This window comes from Lemur catta, chromosome 26, assembly GCF_020740605.2.
Source record: "Lemur catta isolate mLemCat1 chromosome 26, mLemCat1.pri, whole genome shotgun sequence".
Lineage (NCBI taxonomy): Eukaryota > Metazoa > Chordata > Mammalia > Primates > Lemuridae > Lemur > Lemur catta.
Window position 1 is genome coordinate 7,237,143 of NC_059153.1, and position 20,764 is coordinate 7,257,906.

The following is a 20,764-nucleotide window of genomic DNA, read 5'->3' on the forward strand; positions in this document are numbered from 1 at the left end:
ACCAGTTTCTGTCTTCTTGTTTCTGAAACGTCTGTCCAATTGGGATTTAAAGAATCAAGGTAAAGTTGGATCCAGATAAATAATCTCTATTTTAGCTAGATCCTAAAATACAATTATAAATTATATCAAATGATTACCACATAAGAGCAGGGAGAAGATAAACTAACCCTTGAACCATTATAACTGGCAAGATGACGAGGTTCTAAAAAAAGAAATCACCCCTTCAGAATTTCACTCTATATCATCATAATCACAACAAAAAAATGACATTTATTTTTTCAAGCAAATTTAAATGTTAAAAGACAAAATAACTCAAATAAATAAAAATGCACAGGTTACATACTCAAAAAAAAAAACAAACGTAGAATTAATTTATGTAAATACCAACGCTTGGACATGCTACATGATGAAGATCATGCTGACTCATTCTGACTTCCATCGTATATCCTTATTTTCAGTTTCCTAACTAGCCATTAAAGAATAATGATAGGAGGGCTGATCTGCTGTTTTTACATGATTCTTGGATAATATTTCAGATATTTTCACATAACCATACCAAACATATGCGAGTACCGTAACAGTGTGAAACATGTTTGTCTCGAGCAGAAGGGTTGAACATGCTTTCTATTTTGCAAATTATAGGCATTGTTGTTTCTGTCCTCCCTGAGGCATCATCATTACTTCTGTAGGATTTACGGCTGAAACTGTGAGACACAGAGCAAAGATTCTGAGCCAAGTTCCCATCTGGCAAACTGTAACATAAGGCAAACTGTAAAAAGCTCATAAATGTGGGCAGTTTCATCAAAGACAAGAGGCTAGAGGGTTCCAGAGACTGAGGAGGAAACTAGCTAGATAATTTTTTACAGTCATGTAATTCTAAAGTAGCAGCAATGAACACAGTTCTGCCCCTGATCATATCATTGAGGTAAATATAAAGATGGTAAGAAAGAAATTAGGCAGAGATGATTTGAGACACTATCAATCAACTCTATTTATTCTTTCATAAATTTGCCTTTTTTCTTCTTGGACAAAAGCTGAAATGGATATAATTTTTAATAATTTTAAAAGAGATAAAATGATTTCATTGGAAAGTGCCCCATAAATATTGAAGTGACTATAATCTCCATGGATTACAAGTGAAAAAGCAAGTAACAAGTTATTTTTTAAAAGATTATATACGTGTTATTTAATAGCATGCTAAAATATATCAACCAAAATCAACAAGCAAATATTTGTCACATCACAATTATGTTTTTACATGCATTTCTAAGATGTTGAAGATCTTTGGACAAACCTCCTAAATTCAATTCCAACATTATTTACTTACACAAAGTAGATAAAACTAATACATTCTGAAGCAAGAAGTTCAGCAACGGTAAAGTGTAAGAAACGAAGACAAAAATCAACAGAAGAAACTGAGAGACTCTAAGCTGAAGAGAAAGGAGAAGTTAGGTCATGAAGACAGAAGGCAACTATCAAGATGTTCTAGTGTAGAGAACAGAAAACTTACCGCTGGACAAGCAGGCTGAGGTCGCTGCAGAGAACTGTGGATGGCAGAAGGTGCCAACACTATCATGTACACATGACAAATCTATCCTAACATCAGAGTCGGGAGCGATACACCAGAGCTATGTTTTGTGACAATTTACTTGGCAGCATAGATTGCAGTGAGAAGTGACAAGGCCCAAGAAAGCCCCTTCAGATGAGGACTGACGCCACCCAGAAGAGAATAATCAAGATATGGAATGGTCAAGGTCAAGGACGGGACAACTGTAAAGGTGAAGAAATAACGTAGAGGATGGAGTCTTTATGATTTGGCTTCTAATTTCATAAGGTGGCCAAGACTGAAGAAAGAGACTGGGATGATTATACAGTTTTGTCATTAACAGAAAGGGGAAACCCCAAAAGGGAAGTTATCTGGGGCAAAGCAAATGAGAAAGTCATCCTGGGGCTACCGAGTTCATCCTGCCAAAAAGACGCCCAGCTGTGCATCGAGGGAGCAGTTGTAAACGGGAGTCTAACGCTGGGAACCAAAGAGGATCAATCATTTGGAATCTGTCAGCATGGCGCTGGTAGCAGAAGTCACGGATGGAGCTGACATTTCTCAGGGAGAGAGAACTCAGAAGAGGCCACAGCCAAAGCACCCAGGATGACCCCTGGGAGGACGGGAAATCACAGAAGTGTTCAGAGACATGAGTAGAAGACCTACCAGATTATACTACAAACACACAAAGATGAAGAGGATTTCAGAAAGGTCCCACAAACAAGAGTGTCAAACTTGTCTGAGGCCACGCAGCCCTGAAGGCGCCCGGTCTCGCCCGATCTGGGAAGCTAAGAGTGTCAAACTTTATGGAATGAAGGAAGAGAATACATATTTCGCAGTGAGTACAACCCCATGGCCCACACTGCACAGCGACGGACGGGCCGAGAGTCGGGACGTTTCCAGAGAGCACGGAAGACGCACGGAGGCCGGGGGGCCCGGCCGAGAGGGTCCCAGTGGTCCCAGGACGTGCAGTGCGCCCCAGCTACACAAAAACTTCTTTAAAGACAGACAATTGGAAATGAGGTCAGCACATTAGTACAAAATAATAAAATATTAATGAGTGTTTACCTTCTTGTGATTCTTGTAAACATTTCTGTGGGCAAAGCCCTTTCCACAGAGCTTGCACTTGTAAGGTTTGTCTTCGCTGTGTATCACCTTGTGGGCACCCACCTGGTCCAGCCTCTTGAAAGACTTGTCACAAATCTCGCAGTGGTAGGGCCGTTTTTCTGTGAAGAGTGAGTGGAGACAGTCTGATATCTAACAAAGGTGAAGGCTGAGACAGGAAGCGTGCTCACCTTGGACTGCTTCCCACGACTGAGCAACTGAGGCACGGCCCAGCACCCAAGCGGGACCCACCCCCCGTGCCCCTGTGTTGGGAAAGTCCATCTCTACTCCCAGATGCAGCCTGAGCTTGTTCTCTTACACAGCCGGTTTGTAAACTGAATGTACAAAGTAGCTTAGAGATAAAGAAGTTTACATGCGAGAAAGAAGTCCTATTTCCAGATGAAATGGGCTGATCTGTGTGGGTACATCAGGGTCTCAGCCCCGACTGCCGAGTGGCCCGACTGTGACGGGGGAGAGGCCGGAGCTGCGTCCCGTGGGGCGGCCGGGCCCCGCGGAGACAGAGCTTCCAGTGCACCGCAGGAACTAGACACTCAGGCATGTAAAATCCCTATCTATGTAATATTCTTACAATGTTGACGACTAAATAAAAATGTGTATCAAATAAAGCATACTTGAAAGCCAATGATTTTTTTGATCTCTGATTTTAATTTACTAAAATACCTACAACAATCTCCAAACAAAGTGGACATTCAAAAAGATTATAACTTCAATGGCCTCAAATTATGGATCATATACGGCACTTCAGAAAGAGAATCCACACAGCAAAAATTATTTTCAGAGCTGATTTTTCTTAAATTTGTATAAGTAACACAGACCTATTACTCAAACTTGCTTAAAATGAAACTATGGCTTAAAAAACTTGCATTCTCAAAACCTATTTATAAATTTCTCACTAAAAACTTTATTAGCATCTTATGTGGAATGTACAAGTGTCTAGAAATGCAGGAACTGCAGTTGTTGAATCTCTACCGAACGTCAGATGCTGCGCTGTGACTGCACACGATGACCTTGTCTAACCTGTGTGGCTATTTTGAGAGACAGGTGCCCATTTCACAGGAAGAATAAAGAAACTGAGGCTCAAAGAGGACTAGGTGACACATCATATGGTGACTGTGAAGATCTTCAATGTCGTTTAGTCTAACTACATCTGCTTTATAAATAAACTTAGGTCTAGAGAATTAAGTCACTTGTTCAAAAGCACATGACTAGTTAATGTCCAAACTAGAACTTGTAGCCGGGGCTCCTGATTACCACTCAGAGTGCCTGAAAATGACAAAGCAATTCATTTTTACTGATTTCAGTATAAACAAAAGCATGTAGTTTACCTGAGTGTGTGATCATATGACGTTTTAGCTGATTGGCTGAAATAAACTTCTTCATACATTCTTGACAATCAAATATCTCGTGAATCTGCAAAAGGTTAAACTGACAGTTAAATCAACTGTCAAATCCTAATAAATTACATACAGTGCAAGCAAATATCTAAGCATGTGGACAGTTGCTACTGTAATATCCAAACTATACATTACAACGCAGCCCTAACTTACTCATACTAGCCTATATAAATTGATAATGCCATGAACATAAGTTGCCCAGTAAGAACTTATTACTAAAAGAAAACACAAGATTCACAGTCCTTAGTTATGTAATATAGCTGACCTAATTAAAATATATTAAATTTATACTCTGTAAAAATTTATACCTAGTAATTCTGAATCTATTGTTATGCACCAATTTAGACTTGGAAATAAATATGTAACCTGCAGGTAATAGAATTCTTTATAGTAGGCAATAGTATTTTAAACTTAAATGTATGTAGTATAAAGCAAAACATTACAGCAACAGACCAGAAAATACATGACTCTGAAAAGCATCTAGTTTACAATAAAGACTTACATGATAGAACCTTGATAAAAAAAAATGGGAAAATATAGGTCAAAGGATACAAAGTAGCAGTTATGTAGAATGAATAAATCCTTAGATCTAATGTACAACATGAGGATTATAGTTAATAACAGTGTATTGTATCCAGGTTTTTTGCTAAATGAGTAGATTATAGCGACTCTTGCCATGGGGGGAGGGAGGGAAATAATTGGTAACTACGTGTTAATATTTCACTATAATAACCATTTTACTACATACGTATCTCATAACATCATGTTGCATACCTTAAATATACACAATTGCATTTATTTTAGAAACATAATAAGGGAAGACATAACTTTAGCAAACAATTAGCTAACGTAAATATTACAACTGGGTATTAAATCAGTTCTTTCCCTCCCAGATTCTAAAGCAGAGAAACTGAACAGGCAGTAGGAAATGTAGAAGCCAGTTTACTATCAGAAATGACGTACTCAACTGTAAAAGCAATGTATTCCGTGATGCCTTGTATTAGAAATGTTGAGCATCTCAATGAACACGACTGTCACATTCTTTTGCTGAATATTCAAAAACGGTTTTGGTGAAGTCCTGTTTTCGCTTCTACCTCATTAAAGGTCCAGCTCACAACACTAAACCCCAGAGGAGCAAAGGCCCTTCTTCCTCCGAGAAGGCGGAAAGGAAAAGTAGAGACACAAGGCAGAAACCAAAAGATGTCATTCTACTGGAGCCTGACGTATGCCCCCTTGCTTAGACGCAGTGGCATCTAATCTTGGCCAGGGGGTATCCGGAGTCCAAAGAGCACCACGGTGCCTTTAGGAAGCGGCAGGGGGTCTGCACACCTGCCCGCACAGGTGCTCGCAATGCTAGTGCCACAGAGTACAGAGGAGAAACTTCCAGCCCGAGGCATGTTAAAGGCAGCCTCTTCAATCGTCAAAGACCTTCCCAGTGGCCTCAGCTGCTCACCTAGGTTTGAGGAGCAATGATATGATGTGTGATGTTTATTTAAAGATAGTAAGAGCAGACTTACATTCTTAAACTACTTTCTATAATACATAATATATAATTTGCTAATGACACAAACACATGTAAAAATGGTATGCATTCTGAGCAATACATAAATGAAAACTTTTATTTAGTTTATTTTCATTTTTATTGGTATCTAAAGTTTTCAAAATTATTAATCCACATATTAAATGGTAACTGCAAAATACTCAATATTCACTTCTTAACTCTCATGGTTTCTGAAACATGAAAAATTTTTCAAGGTTGAATTGAATTGATATTCCCAACATCATAAGAACATTTACTATACATAAAAGCATTTTTGCATTGATTATCTTACTTCTAGTGGAAAATTCAGGCCAAAGATATTTTCAAAACTCCTTAAAAGTCTTAATAACACAATCAGATTTAAGGCAAAAATGATAGGTAAATACTATTTATGCCTAATGCTTGGTTAACCATATTTTTTAAAAATCTTATAAAATTTCTAGTTTACCAAATTGATTTATAGAGTAGTATTTTTGAATTTGAAGTCCCAAATTAAGTAATTTTCAAGAAGGATCAGAATATATCTTATTGTAATACAGAATAATATATAGTAATTTAAGATACTATACTATGCTATAATTTGGCATTGTCATAAAGCACTATCTACTGGGCAAGGGGAAATACCACAGCTAAACTCTATTAGACATTAGATATACCCAACTATAAGAACAGCCAAAACTAGAGCCAATAAAACTGCCTACGGATTCAGAAAGGCTGAGCAGTGAGGGACTAGGGTATAATGGAGGAAGGACTGCATTGTGCTAGTAAGTCATTAATATTACGAATAACATTCCGCAAGGACAACTCTTGAGCTCTAGCTCCTATAATTCCACAACCACCAGTGGGATTTCCTGCTGCCAAGATGTTCCTTTCAGGGGAAAAAAGTTCTTATTATCATGAAGAAAATAAATGAAAAGGGGAACATCATTCAGAATATGCTCCACAGCCAACTTTGATGAGCACTCCAATTGGTAAAATATCTTAAATTATCAACCTCTAAAATGTAAACAGATCAGAGAAACAAATCATAGAATCATAAAAGAGGATGTGATATCCTTTTTCCAGCAGACTGAATCTCTGCCTCAGACTAGGGCTCTGCTTCAGAAGCCACAGGGAGGAGGGGCAGGAGAAAGAGCCCTAACAGACCGGCATTCTGTGCAAAACTTCTTTAAAAGCAATCTTGGTGCTGCTCACTTCGGCAGCACATATACTAAAATCAAAATAATACAGAGAAGATTAGCATTCACCCTGTACAAGGATGGTACACAAGTTCATGAAGCATTTCATAATTTTAAACAAGCTGATCACTTCCCAGCCTTTTGGCTAAAATCTGATACAATCTAATAAAATCACCACTTGGAAACTGAAAAAAAAAAAAAAAAAAAAAAAAAAAGGTAGTTCCATGGCACTCGGAGGGAAAACAAACAAAATAACACCAATCAGTTCAATGTCCCATGTCATAAGTGAGAAAACAAAGGCCCAATGTGACATCGAGGGCTGGTGACAGAAAAAGAAGAGACCCACTGCCCTGACTCCCAGTCCAGTACTCGTCCCACTATGTCTCCCTAAGGATCAAAACCACTCAACAGACAGGATATAACGCAATAGTTTAACTACCATACATGTTAGAAGTTAAATACACAGCACATGATCGTAGCAACTGGATTAAAAAATCGTATGAATTTTAAGTCTTGTCAAATCACTTTGGAACGGAGATATACATAAGCAAAGAGATAAAATTCGTATTACAAATCATAACAAAAGGAAAATTTTGTTTTCATTAGAACCATCTCCCCTCTCCTTTGGTATAAAAATCACTAAAATAAAACATTTCAGACTCCTAGATATTCCAAAAAATATGTGACATTAGAAAAGAATCGTTTATATCTTTGTTATAATAATAAAATACAATATGAATATTTGGACCCAGTCATGATGCAAACAAAAAATCTAAATTTTATTATAATTCTATTTTATTGAAAATTCTAACTAGTTGCTAATGTTGTTAGAGTTAATAACTGTCATTTATTTTTCATATTAACTTTTCACATCAAAATAATAACAGCAACGTATACTTATTAAAAATATGTTAATTTTATTTCCTCCTAATATAACCATTTGTTTGGGCATACAAATCTATGAGTTCATGCTTAATCACCTTAATGGAAAAAATGGCAGAAAGTAAAATCAAGTTCACTAAACATTATGTTGGCAACTCATTACATTATTATAACATATTATTATATTACTTTTATTTTTAGCTTGTCAAACTATTGCAGCTTTGTTGCTGCAGACGGAAGTAGAATATGCATTCATTTTAGTAGCCAAATGCCATGCCCTGCACATTATAAATGCATAAAAATGTATAGTTCCTCATAGATTTATATTTCCTGAGCAAGTAGCAACTGATAAAGCTGGAAACCAAGGTGGGGTGTTATAAATGAGGAACTCATCCAGCCGAGACACTGCACAGTGAAGAAATATTTTCACTAACGCTGAACAACAATGAACAATTTAAAATATCCTTATGCAGTTTACTTTTCTGCACGTTGGCCGTGCATTCTAGAATATATTGTGCTTAAGTTAATGACGTAGCTCTGTCTTGACAACACAAAACAATCAACTAACAATTTGCATGGCCAACACTATAAATGACCAGAAGATCTTACACTGGGATGACTGTCAATGTTTGTCTTACTGACCTTTCTGTGTTCCTGTAGGCTTGATGCTGACGAACACCTTTTATTGCACACGGAACATACGAGCTTTTTCTTAGGATCTCCTAAAACAGAAACAAAATACCATCATGATTTGAACGAGACTATTAAGAGGAGCAACAGATACGGTTTTTCTAGGTGATATGTAATTTAATCTTCACAATGTAGAATTCTGAACTATTCAGCGTTGTAGACACATCCATTAAACTCCAAAAGTTGTATTTTAAACCCTTTCTTTGTAAATCTGAGAAATCTTCCATTTCATAGACTACTTTCTATACTTAAACAGGCCTTTCACTTTTCCATGTACTAATTATTGTCTAGTATTAAAAGAGAAAAGCACATATCCACAAAGAATTCAAATCAAAATTAACCAAATGTGTTTATGAAAGAAAACATTGGATTTATCAGTTCATAAATTGATTTTGCTAACTTCTTTTACATGTCCATAGCATTTTATTTAATCAGGTTTTTAAAGATGCAATTCATAGATTATGCTTTTCAGCACCAGACTCTTGTAAAATCTATGAGCAGATGCTTCATCAAATTAACGTTAAGAAATAAAATAAAATCAAGGACAGTAAAACATTATATTGACAATTCATATTAATACACAAATCAAAACAGCCCAATTTCGTCTGCTCACATAATGATTACGCTTATAGTAGCTCATTTCATATTTCAAATTTCACAGTGGTTATAGAAATGAAGAGTCAATAAAACTTTTTAAAGTGATATAAAAACAGTATCACCTGTACCACAATAAATAACCTCAGAATGGTTTACCAACTTTTAATTGGCTGATTTCAAGTATACAAAAAGGAAAAAGCACACAGTACAATGAACCACCAGGTCCATGTCACCGGCCCACAATGACAAATCCACGGCCTCGACGGGCCCAACCTGAACTCATGCACTACCCCACCCCCATTATCCTAAAAAGCAAATCCCAAACAAGTACAACCAACATTACAAAGTGATTTGACTTTATTATAGGACTATGTTTATGAAAGAGAAACACATTTGTAGAAAATAGAAAATATGAATTTTTGTGCTATTATTTGAGCTACCTATTTCAATGTTTTCAGTATGCTAAGATATTACAGCCAAGAGAAACTTTCTTAGCGATTGACAACCGAAGGGCTACAAAGGGGAAAATTCTCTCAAGCAAAATGAGGACCCGGTAGCGTGTATTTGGCGATCGATTCCCCATACATGTCTTTCACACACGAGGGCCACTGAGAAAGAACATTCCCTCCTTCCCAGCTCCCACGGGTTGGGACTGTCCACCTTCCACCAGCAACACCTTGTCACCCACCCCAACCCTCAGGGCAGCTGCTCCTTGAGACTAGGCCCTGTCCTGCCACCGGGCGGGTCATAGGAGGGGAGTAGAGGAAGGAACAGATTTCTCCACCAGCCCTCTGGCTTAACCCCGTGCCCCAGCACCCCTCGTCCTGCAGGGTCAAAGGTAATACATCCAACCCCCACCCCCACTCTTCCACCTTTCTCCTCCTCACACCTTCTCTTCTTCATCCTAGAACTCAAATCCCAGTTCCCCTGAGAAGAAATACAGGAAAAGCTTACGATTATTCATCTGAAGATGCAGGTAGACATTATCTCCCCTAAGTCCAAAGTCTCTCTGTTGGCACCCACAGAATCTGAGCAAAACAGAACGATGGGAAGTAGGCTGAGGAGCTGAGCCCCCTTCGACCTGTCTCTGCTGGGTAAGTGAAGATTCTCATGGCCCTCCCAGCTGCCACAGGTTCAAGGACAACAGCATCCACAAAGCCACTGTAGCCAGCTCAGATTCAATTTACAAAGGACCTGGGAAGACGTGACTTACAGCAGTAGAGGGTGGTGGAAGAAACCAACACAACTGTGCCAAATACGTATTCACTTAAGTACTCGAGTTTCAACACACTGCGAGTTAAGTATGGTTTTACGAACTGGTCTGAGGACCTACCTACCACATATTACGGTTTCTATGGAAAAATGTGGTCCACATTTAAAAAAATCAGCTTCTCTCCTCTCAGCATCTTCAGTTCATGTCACCTAACAAGAACCATTGGCCATCGCAAGTGGAAGCTGCAAGACTTTCTCTTTCCTTGAATATCTTTGCCTTTTTCCACAACAAAACATTCTACAACCACATATATGAGTACTGCTTTGCTTGCTATTCCCAACAGGGAATATTCTTTCCCAAAACATCTGTGTACCTCACGGAAGAAAGGGGACTATGAATGAGACAATGAAACCATGTCCCAATTCCAGCAAGAGATATGGCATAGTGACCTTTAGCCAAAATACGGCAAGATTTCACATTTGATGATCCACAACATAGGAAAAATAAGAAAATGAAATTTCCTTTCATGAATTATTTCCTACAATTATTTCTGAGTTTCCATAATGAGTAACGCTATAATATCCAAGGCCAATTACAAGAAGCCTCAAAGAAATTTTCTTACAGCACAGCCTGAATACCATATGCCCTGTAGCAAGAATGCAGAAGTTTCCAGAGTTTCAGAACACAGCTGGCTTTTTATTTAGTGCAGCAAAGTTAACTTTAAAACTGACATGAAAGTTCTGTTACAATATATTACAGACATAGATGAAGAAAATTAAGAATAGCATTTTAACCAGAACGGCATTTAAAAAAAAAAAAATGACGGCAAATCTATCAAAAAGTTGTGCTTGCCTTTTGCAATCATAGGGAAGGTCATCCACTTCCCAGAACCAAGTGCAAAAGTGAACACATGAGAAAAGGATGTGCACAGAACATGCAGAGTCCCGTGAACCTCCTTGCGGGAGGCCTGAGGCAGTGGACAGTAAACCCAGGTACATTCGCTGTCCGCCTACCCCGTGCTGAGCAGGTAACATCCAAGTGACAGTCAAATTTTATATTTGTTTTACCGTTTAGGAATTCATATATAGTGTTTGTATTCAATTTCTGTGTCAAAATGTAATTAGTAATTTTCTTTAATATAGGAGTACTTTAAGCATTAAAAAAATCAGATTTTAGTGTAAAAATATTAAGGCAGAAGGGTGTCACTTAATAGTTTCAAAATATAACTACAATCGTCAATGTTAACAATTTATAAAATAAATTTCATATGCTAAAACATTAAAATTGTTGTTCAAAAAAATGTTAATTCTTAATGCACCTGACACAGAGTATCTTATCTAGCTACACCAAGCACTAGACTCGAGCGAAGGTCTATAGTTACGACTAGGTTCAGAGACAGGGAAAATGACAAATGGTGCTGAAATCAACCTAAGAAAGAAAGAGTTTTCAACGAAGAAAAAACCCACGGCGGGAGCCGCACATCTGCGTGAAGCACAATGGAAAAGCCAGCTCTCTCCTCGGGAGTGAGAATCAAAAACAGGTCACTATGGCCCAGGGAAAGGAAGCCCCTTGAATAATGACACCCCAGTGACTCCTCACCAGTGTGGACATTTTCCTGGTGCCTTTTCAGGGCATCCTTGCTCTTCAGCCTCTTCCCACAGCTGCCAGCCTTGCACACGAACCTGGCATCGCCCCGGCACGTCCCCTGATGCTGCTCAAAGCTACAAGACAACCAGCAAGGGGACAGGGAGAGGCAATGGTGAAGATGTACCTACGAAAGTCACACGTCACAGCAAGCTTTGGTAACACATGCTCCCTGTGGAGTCTCGGGACCATTCCATGCATTACCTCTGCGGGTAAGAGGAAAAGCATTTACGTTCTGAAGCCATGGGACACTGAATTGCTAACGAGCATGGAGGCCGCATGCAAAAAGTGACCCACAGCCATACGACAGTCATCTGAGAACTCAGACACAAAACCTCAATGCTGAGCTGAAGGAGGAATTGCAAACAGAGCACTGAAAACCTCGCGAGGAATTCTTCAGACTGCTTTTCGCTGTGCACTGAAGAACACTAAGGGGAAATAGGAAAAAAAGAGAGAAACAAAAACTGGAAATATGAGACAAAAATGTATAAGAATATACCAACTCTGAATAAAGTCACATTCATAATCCCCCTTTTCATTCTGTCTTTTCTGCCTTTTAAAAGTTTTAGTAGTACCTTAATTTAACTATAAGTCCCAGCCTGGCAAGGGTAACTTTTGTATAAATATATAATACTAACTACAACAAAAGCTGACTAGAATGCAATTTAAAGACTCTTTAAAAGTATATAGCCCTTGTTTTTTTAAGAACCTGTAAAAGAATCTCTAAATGTGATCTCTTGCTATTATAAAAAGTTTTGATGTTTTAAACATTAAGCTAAAGTTTTGAGCAGAAATTTTTCATCTCAAATTTTATAAGTAAAAGCTGATGCATATAATATATGGAAATAATCTTAATATGAAATATAGCATATTTCAAATTTTACTTTAATGAAACAAAAAACGTAACATTAAAACTATGTTAAAGATTTCTTGCTTATATGTAAAGTGACATTCTCTTAAAGATAGAAGTTAAGTTTGGAGAAAGAAAGTAAATGAAGGGAAGGGAATGCATGAGAGGAGAGAAAGATGTATATTGATGGTGAGGGATCATGTCATTTATATGACTTTCATATTGGAATTAATTGGTTTCAAAAAAAATGATAGCCTACAGTGGCATCAAATAGGCAAACATGCTTTTAAGTTACTTAAATTCAATTATTTAATTAAAATAAAAAACCTGTAGTTAGTAAAATAAAAATAACGTTTTTACAAACACATGTACCCACTTTCTCACATTTAATAATTCATGATCCTATAAAATATTTAAATAAAAGGATAAATTTTATGTCATAAATTATAAATTGTTAAAATAAAGGCACAGAGCAATGCCTGGGATCATTAACTCAACGGGTTGTCACATCCTGTACCTACTCATCTTTAATTATTCCTCCGAAGTGGCTGTCAACCACAGGGCTTCCCAAAATGTCCACAAATGCTGTATACTCTGAACTCTCTCCATTTCTTAAACTTTTCTTTAACCGATTCCAGAGGGAATAGAAAACACAGACAACTAAAACTTGATCTGTCACCCCAAAGGATTAGCTGAATTAAGTATATCTGAATTTCAGATTAAACCAATAAGCTTAATATTGGATGGCAAGCTATTAAGGGGACAAAGATGAATTAGCATAAACAATATGGACTTGTTAGAACTGATGACCAGAATATTTCCAATATCAACATACATGAGTTAATGACAATGACAATGGAAAAGGCTTAATTTCACTCAAACACACAAACACGTGCACACACACACACACACGTGCGCACACACATGGATGGGTTAGAAACTCTAAGTCAAGCCAAATGAAGTAGTTTAATAAAGTGTTAGCTTATAACTTCACAGACGTTCTTTAATATACGCACTGTCTCTGCAAAGCCTGCTTAACGGGGAATTTCTTCCCACAGTTCTTGCACTTGAATTCCTTCTCCTCCGTGGGCTTCTGGTGCAGCGCCTGCAGGTGCTCGGCCAGGATGTCCTCGCTGGCAAAGCTCGACTCGCAGTGCGGGCAGGCGCAGTCCTCTCCCCGGCCAGCACGACCTGCAGGTCGTGGGGAACGGCATCTGGTCACAGCCAGGAACCGCTCAGTTTCACTCCCATTTTAAAAACCAAAACTAACGTGCTTCATGGCACCATATACGCAAATTCTTACTATCTCGGTGAATATTAATAGTACTGTCCAGAAAACGGGAAGTGTTACTAGAAATACATTATTGTTTAAATATTGTTATATGTGTTTTCACCAAATGAATACAAAATCAAATTCAATATTTAACCTATTCTATGATGTTAACTTCCCAGTTATCACAAATGTTAAATTACAAAACAGAAGTTTTCCTTGCCATGGGTCATTTTTAAGCTCACCTTCACAGGGAGAAAAATCCAACCAAGCCATACTGCGTTGAATTATCAAGGAAAAACCCACGTATAAGTGAAAAAAAAATCAGGGTTATAAAAACATTCGTTATACAACAGGTATAGTGAGTGAGAATCTACCGTCCCATGTGGACTGATGCAATCCTGCCTGACTTTCTCAGAATGCTGCGTAAATTACACATATTTTTTTCTAATTATCAAATAAAATTACAATTAGAAAATACAGAAAATATTAAGAAAATTAAAAACACCACTAATCCCATCTTGAAGAGACAAGTGCGATAATATATTTCCAAGCCTGACTTATCTTTAGGGCATATACATCTTATGCAGTCTAGGAACAGGTACATTTATGATCATACTTACTATGCAATTTTATATGTTGCTCTTTTTTTCTCATCATCTTTTCAAGTCAAATGTTTTGGGTTTGTTTTTTTTTTAACACTTAAAGTGCCATCTTAATATGCAATTTTACATGTTGCTCTTTTTTTCTCATTTATCATCTTTTCAAGTCAAATGTTTTGGGTTTTTGGTTTTTTTTGAACACTTAAAGTGCCATAATTTATTTAAACTAAACTTTCCATTGTTAGACATTCGGGTGGCTCCTTTGCTCCTTTGCTTCTTTTGCTGAGTTTTTATTTAGTCTCTTTGCTTTTCTAAACAAGACACTAAAAATTCTAAAATCAAAACAGCACCAAAGTAAGTACTTGGTTCATACATTTAAAAAAATTTGTTTAGGTTTCTGATTTTTTTATAAAGATAATGAAAACTGGTATTTTGATAACTAAAGCAGAATGTAGGTCAGTAATAGATAAGTAGGAGACTTATTTTTAAATCAAAATAATGGACATAATAACTAGCCCTGAGCGTAACATAGAAACAAATAAATGCTAAAATGAAGAAAACACAGAATACAGAAGTAATTCCCATCACCCGGAATCTGATATTCCAAACAGCATAATGCACACTTGAAAACCAGCACAGACTATAAGCCCATCCTTACCTTCCTCTCAAATAATTCAACTAAAATAAAGAAAAAGAAGCATAAGCTGGCAAGGGGGAGAGAATGTTCATACTCTCTCATGCTAACGGAAAAAAAAGACAAACTGTGTATAACAATTTAAAGAGGTTTATTCTGAGCCAAATTTGAGGACCATGACCCGGAGCCACGCCCAAGAGGCCCTGAGCAAGTGGACTCGCTGTGGCTAGGTCACAGTTTGGTTTTACACATTGCAGGGAGACAGGGGTTACAGGTAAAGTCGTAAATCAGTATGTGAGAGGCTACATTGGTTTGGCCCGAAAAGGTGGGACATCTCGAATGAGGGGAGGTGGGGGGGCACTTACAGGTTATGGGTGGGTTTAAAGATTCTTTGACTTGTAATTGGCTAAAGACATGAAGCTTTGTCTGAAGGCTTGGAATGTTTTAACATAAGCAGCTGTCAGTCAGAGACAAGCTATCAGACACACATTTGTTGTGTGAACTGAGGACCTGCAGGTCTGTCACACTTACCCTTAGGACTGTTAGTGGGTTACAAAGATGTCCCCAAGAAGGGAGGGGGCGTGACGAGGCCTGTCTGACCCCCCTCCTCCTGGCAGGCAGTTTAAAGATATTCCCTTGGCCACGAGGGGGTCCATTCAGTAAGTCCGTGGGGGGTGAGCCTTAAGATTTTATTTCAGTTCACACTCAGCGGATGACTTACGGTTAGAATAGAAAACTCATATGAAAAGCGTTACTACCACTGTGACTAATGAAACCAGGCCCACTTCTGAAGTGGCTTTGCTACACAGAATGGAAAAATGCTATATAGTAAGTACCAGCCTGCTATGGTTTGAAGTTCAAGTACCCCCAGAATTCATATGCTGAAACCTAATTTCCAGTGGAACAGTATTAAGAGCTGGGCCTTTCGGAGGGGCTGGGTTACGAGTGCTCTGCCCTCGTGCGTGGGATCGGAGCCCTTATAAAAGGGGGACCTTGTATGCCCCTTCTTTCCCACGAGGACACAGCTAGAAAGTGACGCCTAACGAGCGACGGGCCCTCCCCAGACAGCAGATCTGCTGGCACCTTGATCTCGGCCTTCTCAGGCTCCAGGACCACCAGCGATACATTTCTGTTGCTTACAAAGAACTCAGCCTGAGGTGTGTTGTGATAATCGCCCAAATGGACTAAGATACAGCCTGTCACCAAATGTGAATACCCAGAACATCGTTCGTATGCCCCCAAACTTCCCTCAGGAGTAAAACACAGCATCATAGAAATGAGGCCCACTAATTCCTTCTTCCCCGGAAGCTGACAAGCGAGTGACATCTATCTCCTGGGCTGCAGGACTGATTTCGTGAGCTCTGACTATGGTTACTAGTTTCGGTCATCACACTAGGGAAACCCAGCGACCCCACAGGCCTATGGTAAGAATAGGAAGAGATGCCCGGAAGCCCCAGATTCCCCAAAGATCTCAAACGAGAGACCAACCCAGATCCCACCTCCAGGGATCAACGCCCTCGGACCCGGCAGGGCCTTCCCGTGCACCTGACCTCACCTGTTCCCACGTTCCCACCTGTTCCCACATCTCGGGGAATGAGCGACCGGCCCGGTGTTTCCAGACGGGCAAGTGCCGGAGCGACGGCAAGAGGACAGAACTCCTCACTGCTGGTCACCCTGACGTACCCATGAGAGCAGGGACAGCCAGGAGCTGCCCCAACAGTGCTGCACCCCTGACCCACGGGGCACATCTGTCCCCGTCCCCAGCGTGCTTTTCCTGCTGTGAGAAAGACGAGCCCACCGCCGGGAACCCCGAGAGTAGTTTTCACAGCAACTCGCTGAGACCACATCACAAAGCGACTATAATCCAAGCCCAGCGCAAACCACGCTGCGTCTGCACCCTGCGCCCTCAGATCCCCCGTGGAAGCTGCGGTACCTTTTCTGCCGGCGGCGGATTCAGAATCCTCGGCCTCCCCTTCCGTGAGGGCCGGCACGATGCGCTGGTCCTCCTCATCGGCCTCCCTGTCACTGTCCAGGTAGCCGATCAGGAGTTCTGTGTCCGTTTCTATGTCTTCAACTGCCAAATAGAAAATGTTTTCCCCTTCCTGAAACACAATGTTTTAGAAAGCTGAACCATTCACTCATTTCCGATAGTGACTAAGAAATCGTTTTCAGACACACTGAGGACCATGTGCCCAAGAAAAATCACTATGACACTTTTTTTATATCTCCAATTGATGTGGATGCTGAAAAAGGAGAGCGACAATATTGTCACCTGGAAAATAAAAAACAAATATATATTCTAGAAGACAGTGGCATTTGTACATATACACATAAGAAATACAGATAATTAATGTCAAATTTTTAAGTAAATTTTGCATCATGAATTGGCCTTATGCAAATAACCCCTTGCTGAGGCCTATAAATGCAGTTTGTCAGGCAACGGTGGCATTTCTACATCCAGACAGAAAGCAATGAGATAGCAATGATTTTACTATGATTTACATCAAATGCAAAACGAAAAGAAAAAAAAAATTTCAAGTTTCAGAGCAATTGCAAACACAGTCTGTCCCTGAAAGAATGTACAAAAAGCTGAATCAGAAATAGAAGAAAAGAGTAGACATCCGGTGAGTTCAAGGTGTTGACTTAGCTGTCATGTGCACCTCACCTAAACTCCGGCCTCCTAAACACCACTGAAATGAGAGAAGAGAAGGGAAAAAAAACCAAAAACACCAGGTCCACCACCTACATATCAAAACTTGTTAGAAAATTGCAAAGACATGGTTGAAATGATAGATGCCCAGTGCAGAGGGAACCTCAGCCAGCCACAGACCCAGAGGAGGAATGCTGCGAGGAACAACCACCTTTCCGAGGAAACCCCAGAGGAACTTCACGCTTGGAATCAACTGGCAAGAAAAGCCCAGGTGGCCTGGGGCCAATCCCCAGGGAAGCTGGGGCTGAAGCTGCCAGGCTGGCCAGCCGGGACAAAGCTCCAGCCTCGCTTTCCTTCCATCGCTGAGGGTTTGTTCCAGGAACCTTCCTGGCTGGACCGTGGAGGACAAAGGGAATCAAACCGCAGCCTGGATTTACTGAACCTTCCTGTTGGGCAAACATGCTCCTCCCGTGAGTGAAATTCAAAGTCGTCTTTCCTCCGGTAGGACCCAGACGTGGGCTGCAGAGGAGGGGCGCAGAGGGGAGGAGGCCAGAGAGGGAGGAAGAGGCATGTGTCACGGACGTACAGGTGTGCACGCGTGTACACACAGAACGCACGTGGAAACTGGAAAGGTGTGCATCAAATTGTTGACAGAGTCATCACTGTCGATGGAAAAGAAGCCAAAGTCTGCAAAACAATTTCAAAGAGATTTATTCTGAGTCAAATCGGAGGCTCATGACCCGGAGCCTCGCCTGAGAAGCCTTGAGCAAGTGGACTCGCTGTGGCTGGGTCACAGTTTGGTTTCCTACATTTCAGGGAGACAGGGGTTACAGGGAAAGTCATAAATCAATACGTGGGAATCACACATTGGTTTGGCCCGAAAAGGGACATCTCGAAGCTGGGGGCTTATAGGTTACAGGTGGGTTTAAAGATTCTTTGACTTGTAATTGGTTAAAGACATGAAGCTTTGTCTAAAGGCTTGGAATGTTTTAAGATAAGGAGCTGTCAATCAGAGACAAGCCACAGGACATACGTTTGTTGTGTAAACTGAGGCGCTGCAGGTCTGTCTTGCATCCCCTTAGGCCTGTTAGTGGGTTACAAAGGACGTCCCCAAGAAGGGAGGGGGCTTGATGACTGTGTGACCCCCCTCCTCCTGGCAGGCGGTTTAGTTTAAGGATATTCCCTTGGCCAGAGAGGGCCCATTCAGTCAGCCAGATGTGGCTACACCCCCTACTAGCAGGAGTAGATAAAGAGAAAGTAGATAAACAGCCTAACGAGGTGTCGCTGGCTCTGTGGAATCAGCTGGCTCCCACCAGCAATTCACAAAAGCACCTGTAGATTCTAGGAAATATTGTGGAAATACCATTTATATAAGTCTGATAAGAAGAAACAGAAATAGAGAACTAGAAGAAACTATAATTTTGTTTATAAGTGATAAAATCTTTTTGATATTTCTTTTTGTTGGTGGTTTGGTTGCTTACTTGGTTCTGCTGCCATTAGAACTCTGCATCAACACTCTGATAAGCCTGTGCAATGTAAACGTCCTATGCGTACTTTAAAAACATCAAAGTTGCTTCTCTCTTTAGAGATCCACGTCTGACCTTCTAGCTCTTTCATACTGGAATTTCATGTGTTGCCAGAGAAGACCCCAGAATAAACCAACTTCAACCGTCACCAAGCGAGGTGGAGATGGGAGACCCAGTCGTCTGTGATGAAACCTCTGCTGGAAACGGAGAATCTAAGTGACAGCAGAACGGGAGCGGAGCTGTGCTCACCGCCTCAGTGCCCAGCCCTTCCCTGCTCGTCTGGACCATCCCCACGTCCCCACACCCTTCATCCTTCATGATGTTGACCAGGGCCCACACATTTTCCCAGATGCTTTTTTTTTTTTAGAATATCAAACCACCTTTTCACTTATGTTGATAATATATGGCAAACAGTCCCAGGGAAGACATGTCTGGAAAAATGTTCCTAAGAACATGAGATGTAACACTCTTACCTCTGAAATTTTCAAGTCATTCATAATTTCAGCTCTAAATAGCATAATACTGATTTTAACAAATAGTTGTCTCCCAAAAGATCAGAAATTTTTAAAAGCCTGCAAAACATTAATTAGTTCAAATATTTTTACAAGTACTATATATACATTTTTTTCTTTTAGTGTGACAAAATTAACATTTAATAAGAATCACTCATTTCTTATGGAGCTTAAGAATGTTTGGGTTCATTTTAAGCTGTATCTTTCACATTCAGACTTTTCCAGTCATAGCTGGAAACTTTTCAGAAGTCTGAACATACCGTTCAAATGATTATTCTGAAAAGTGTGCACGTGGGAAAAACTGTTTGCTTACTAGATCCTTCTTCGACAGTTCAGATACTTAAATCATTTCCAAAGCAAATTTTATAAAATCAAATAAAATTGCAAAACTAGAAATGTAATCAAGTCTTCAAGGAGTTTCGACCCTCTGCCAAAGCAGAGCTCAACTTTGTAATCCCTTGTTCAGAAAAGTTGGACCAAGTATCGATGTTTTCCACCAAGCGAGCCACATGGCCACAAACGTTTCTCATTTATTCCACTCCTGGGGCGTACGGCTCAAATAAAAAATTTCCTGAATACCCCAAATTTCAGATGCAGTTTGGAATGCCAGAGATTCCTAACGTTATGCAGGAAACACTACGATTTTCTCTTACTGACTCAGTATTTCTGGAATGCAATCCTCAGGAGACCACTCCACCCGATTAGAAGGCCGACATTTCTTTCAGCCATGTGACCCAACTATTATGCTGTCTGCCCTTGCTCAGATGTGGCTGTGAACCCTCAGCAGTCTGCAACTCTAGCTACTGTTCAAATACCAGAGGTGTCACCTCCAGGGAGCCAGCACAGATCCCTACCACTAACAGTGTGCTCAACCTCCCACCCCCACCGTTAAGAAAGAGTAAAAGAGAAAAGAA

At 39.9% G+C, this 20,764-nt stretch overlaps 1 protein-coding gene and 1 non-coding gene across 2 annotated transcripts in view; one reads left to right on the forward strand and one right to left on the reverse strand.

Moving 5' to 3' along the window:
- PRDM5 (PR/SET domain 5) overlaps nt 1-20,764 on the reverse strand; it is an 83,549-nt gene that overhangs the window by 44,457 nt on the left and 18,328 nt on the right. Inside the window, exons 4-9 of the mRNA XM_045537354.1 lie at nt 17,096-17,264; nt 13,673-13,847; nt 11,762-11,883; nt 8,305-8,384; nt 3,994-4,078; nt 2,612-2,769 (exon numbers count right to left, since the gene is read on the reverse strand). Of these exons, the coding sequence (XP_045393310.1) occupies nt 2,612-2,769; nt 3,994-4,078; nt 8,305-8,384; nt 11,762-11,883; nt 13,673-13,847; nt 17,096-17,264 (789 nt within the window). The remainder of the gene's footprint in view (nt 1-2,611; nt 2,770-3,993; nt 4,079-8,304; nt 8,385-11,761; nt 11,884-13,672; nt 13,848-17,095; nt 17,265-20,764) is intronic.
- On the forward strand, nt 6,786-6,895 carry LOC123627772. The gene has a single exon (XR_006731482.1). It is a non-coding gene; the product is annotated as a U6 spliceosomal RNA (small nuclear RNA).